This window comes from Antrostomus carolinensis, unplaced genomic scaffold (assembly GCF_000700745.2).
Source record: "Antrostomus carolinensis isolate BGI_N321 unplaced genomic scaffold, ASM70074v2 scaffold33982, whole genome shotgun sequence".
NCBI classification, from domain to species: Eukaryota; Metazoa; Chordata; class Aves; order Caprimulgiformes; family Caprimulgidae; genus Antrostomus; species Antrostomus carolinensis.
Window position 1 is genome coordinate 1,758 of NW_010298162.1, and position 3,313 is coordinate 5,070.

The 3,313-nt window shown below is 43.8% G+C and overlaps 1 protein-coding gene across 1 annotated transcript; it reads left to right on the plus strand.

Moving 5' to 3' along the window:
- The first annotated feature begins 813 nt into the window (after positions 1-813).
- LOC104520628 (inactive dual specificity phosphatase 27-like) lies at positions 814-3,087 on the plus strand. The gene is made up of 3 exons (XM_010162368.1): positions 814-847; positions 1,707-1,938; positions 2,695-3,087. The coding sequence occupies exons 2-3, from the start codon at positions 1,751-1,753 to the stop codon at positions 2,924-2,926; spliced, it is 420 nt and encodes a 139-aa protein (XP_010160670.1). The 5' UTR covers positions 814-847; positions 1,707-1,750; the 3' UTR covers positions 2,927-3,087.
- The last annotated feature ends 226 nt before the right edge of the window (positions 3,088-3,313 follow it).

Sequence of the window (3,313 nt, forward strand, 5' to 3'; positions counted from 1 at the left end):
GTACGAGTGGACCCAGATGGAAATATATTTGTTTTCAAGACTGTGGCCCTTTTTTGCTTAACAAAAACTTAGGTAAATCATTCTGTGTGTCAAAGAACTCGATTCAAAAGTGTTTGTGGGCTTCATGGTTGTTTCTGACCTGTAGTTAAGACAACACTATGTGAGTGGAGAGACTGACCACAGATTCAAAGTGACCAGTGTACTGAGTATTGAGGGAGAGGTTTCAGTCTTAATGCTTGCATTGCAGCTTGTGGTAACTCCAAGGATGCTTGTAGGCAATTAGCTAACAGGAAAAAAAAACATCAGTTTTCGAGCATAATCTGTTTTGAATTGTTCAGTAAATTCTAGTTAGGACAACATTTATGTCTGTCTAAGTGAGAGCTACTTGAAAGACTGTTCTTGTGGTCCATCCCCCTCCCAGTCTCAAACCAGATACTGATCTTCTTGACCCAAAAATTCCTCCACCAATCCATTCTCTTGCGCTGCCAGCCCACAGCAGCTCCTCCACATGGGACCTGTCTACATCCTGTAAACACTGGATGCCAAAGCATATTTGAAGCTTGTAGTGCTACAAAGCAAGGTGGGGCTGAAGGGTGGGAGAGGAGCTGGGGCTTCCTTTCTACCATTAAAAAAATCCTGACTGCTCCAGTTCCCCACTGCTCCCTTCTGGAATGGGTGGAAAGGGCTGAAGTCCTGGAGATGGGATCGCTGTGGAGGGCATCGGTCTAATAGGCAGTGTGGTTGGTTGGCAGGTACTCAGTGATATCGGACACTGATACTGAGAGCATCCTCATGGAGCCAATTCATCTGTCATCTGCTGTGGCTGCCAAACAAATAATCAATGAAGGTAAGAGGAGGGAGGGTAAAAGGACTATGGAAGTAATAGAGACTTGAGTTGTGCTTTTGCCTTTCTCATCCAGAGATTCTAAAATGATAAAAAAGCCTTTATGAGAAAACCCCACCTGAGGCAGAGGTGGAAAACACAAAGAAAAAACAGTTTATGGAAAAGTTTGGTGGCTTGTTTTGAAGTTGTGCACTGAATCTGTGGCAGAATCAGGTACCACTGTGAATACAGTTTAATTTCTGGTTGCTCACTGCAACAAACTGAATAGAATAGAATGAATAGAATATAATAATTCAGTTGGAAGGAACCTACAACAATCATCTAGTCCAACCACCTGACCAAAAGCTAAAGCATGTTATTAAAGGCATTGTTCACTGACAGGCTTGGGGCATTGGCCACCTCTCTAGGAAGCCTCTTCCAGTGTTTGACCCTCCTCTCTGTAAAGAGATGCTTCCTCATGTCCAGTCTAAACCGCCCCTGGCACAGCTTTGAACCATTCCCATGTGCCCTGTCACTGGATCCCAGGGAGAAATGATCAGCACCTCCCTCTCCACTTCCCCTCCTTGGGAAGCTGTGGAGAGCACCTATATTCTTCTGGGGCTAGAATGAGCATGCCCTTAACTCCCAGGCCTTTGGCCAGTGTGGGTCTCTGGACTGAGAGGACAATGCAGTATGTTCTTCCCGTTACTAACCACCTTGAGGCTACTAGATAAGCATGTACATGCACACATTTCAGACGGAACAATATGATGTTACTGGCAAAAAAAGCAAGCCACAAGGCTTGTCCCAGGAACAAAGAGTGGCAGGTCATATATTTGTGGTGTTTTTACATGTTTTTAGTTACAATATCAGTTTATTCCAGAGCTGAAGACAAAGGATGTCAAGGTAGACTCAGTGTGTCCCGGGATGTTAGAGTCTGCACGGCACCTCATGGTGGAAGACCTGTACAACCGAGTTAAGGATAAGATTGATGACACCAGCTTGTTTAACACGCCGTGTGTGATGGACTTGCAGAGGGCACTTGTGAAGGATAGGCTGGAGACCCCCAGGGATGCTGTGGATGAAGTCTGGCCTAATGTCTTCATAGCAGAAAAGTGAGTGTCAGCTTTTGTCATCAAGTTGCATGAGATTCCCAGTGAAGGGTCAGATGGAACCATTGAAGGCATGACATGTATTACATGCCTACATCTAATACCTTTCATCCCTAGAGAGTCCCGAAGTGTTTCTCAAAATATGCTCACAAAGATCTCTGTGCACTGAAAAGTAAATACTTCAGGAATAGAATCAGCAGCTTTCCTGTGCTGGTTTGATGCTTTGATTATTTAGGAGAGAAAAAGGCAAATGAGCCCAAATTACACTGTTCTGATTGGAATTTGGTCCTGAAATTGGGACTGAAGTCTTTGTTATGTGAAAGAGAGTTAAAAAAGAAATGCTGTAGTAAACATTGAGTGGAAATCATTAGGTACCACGGCTGAGCTGTATGAGATGCTTGTGGAAGTGACCAGACAGAATTAGAAGGGGATATAGTATAAAACATCAATTACAGAGTGATAAAAAATGCGAAATAAGTAAACAGCCTGAACCTGGGATAACAGGTTGAGTTTAAAACCAAGCTGGAGTGGAAACTGAGCGTGCAGCTCTACTGGTGAGTGCAGGTTTCTCATTTCCTTTTCCCAGTGAGTATTGGAAAGAAATACCTGTAGAACTCTCAAAGGACGTTAAGGTCTGAGTGGAGCTGTGTGTTGGATGAGTAACACAGACTGGGAGCTCTGCAGACCTTGTAGCAGACAACTTCTTTCCTCCCTGAAATGGGAGCACTGATATCTAACATCTTTTTTTTCTTTCTGAAGAAGTGTTGCAGTGAACAAAAGCCGTTTGAAGAGACTGGGGATCACACATGTCTTGAATGCAGCTCACGGTACAGGTGTATACACAGGCCCAGGTTTCTACAACGGTCTGAATATCCAGTACCTGGGCATTGAAGTGGATGATTTTCCAGATATGGATATCTCCAAACACTTCCGCCCAGCTGCAGAGTTCCTGGACGAAGCACTGCTGACTTACAGGGGTAAGAGAAGATGACAGTGGTTCCAGAGTGCTTGGGGATTAATGGGTGGAAGGTTACTCTGATAAACAGCCGATGTCACATTTGTAATTGGGTAGAAGGCAGATACTTTGTTCTTTGCATCCAGTTGCAGTGAACACTTCTTGCCTGTTTCTGCCATGTCTCATTCAAAACAGGAGGGGGGAGAACAGTGAGAGGAGGCAGCCCAGCAGCCCCTGCTGCAAGCACTGTGTCTTCAGACTCACTGGCTGCAAGCCACCTCCCTCAGCTGCTTTGAAAGTACCTTACTATTGCAAAGAGGTGAAGCCCTGCTCCAATAAATATATATTTATATTGGTATAATATAATACTATATTGATATAAAATAATACTATATATATTGATATAGAATAATACTATATATA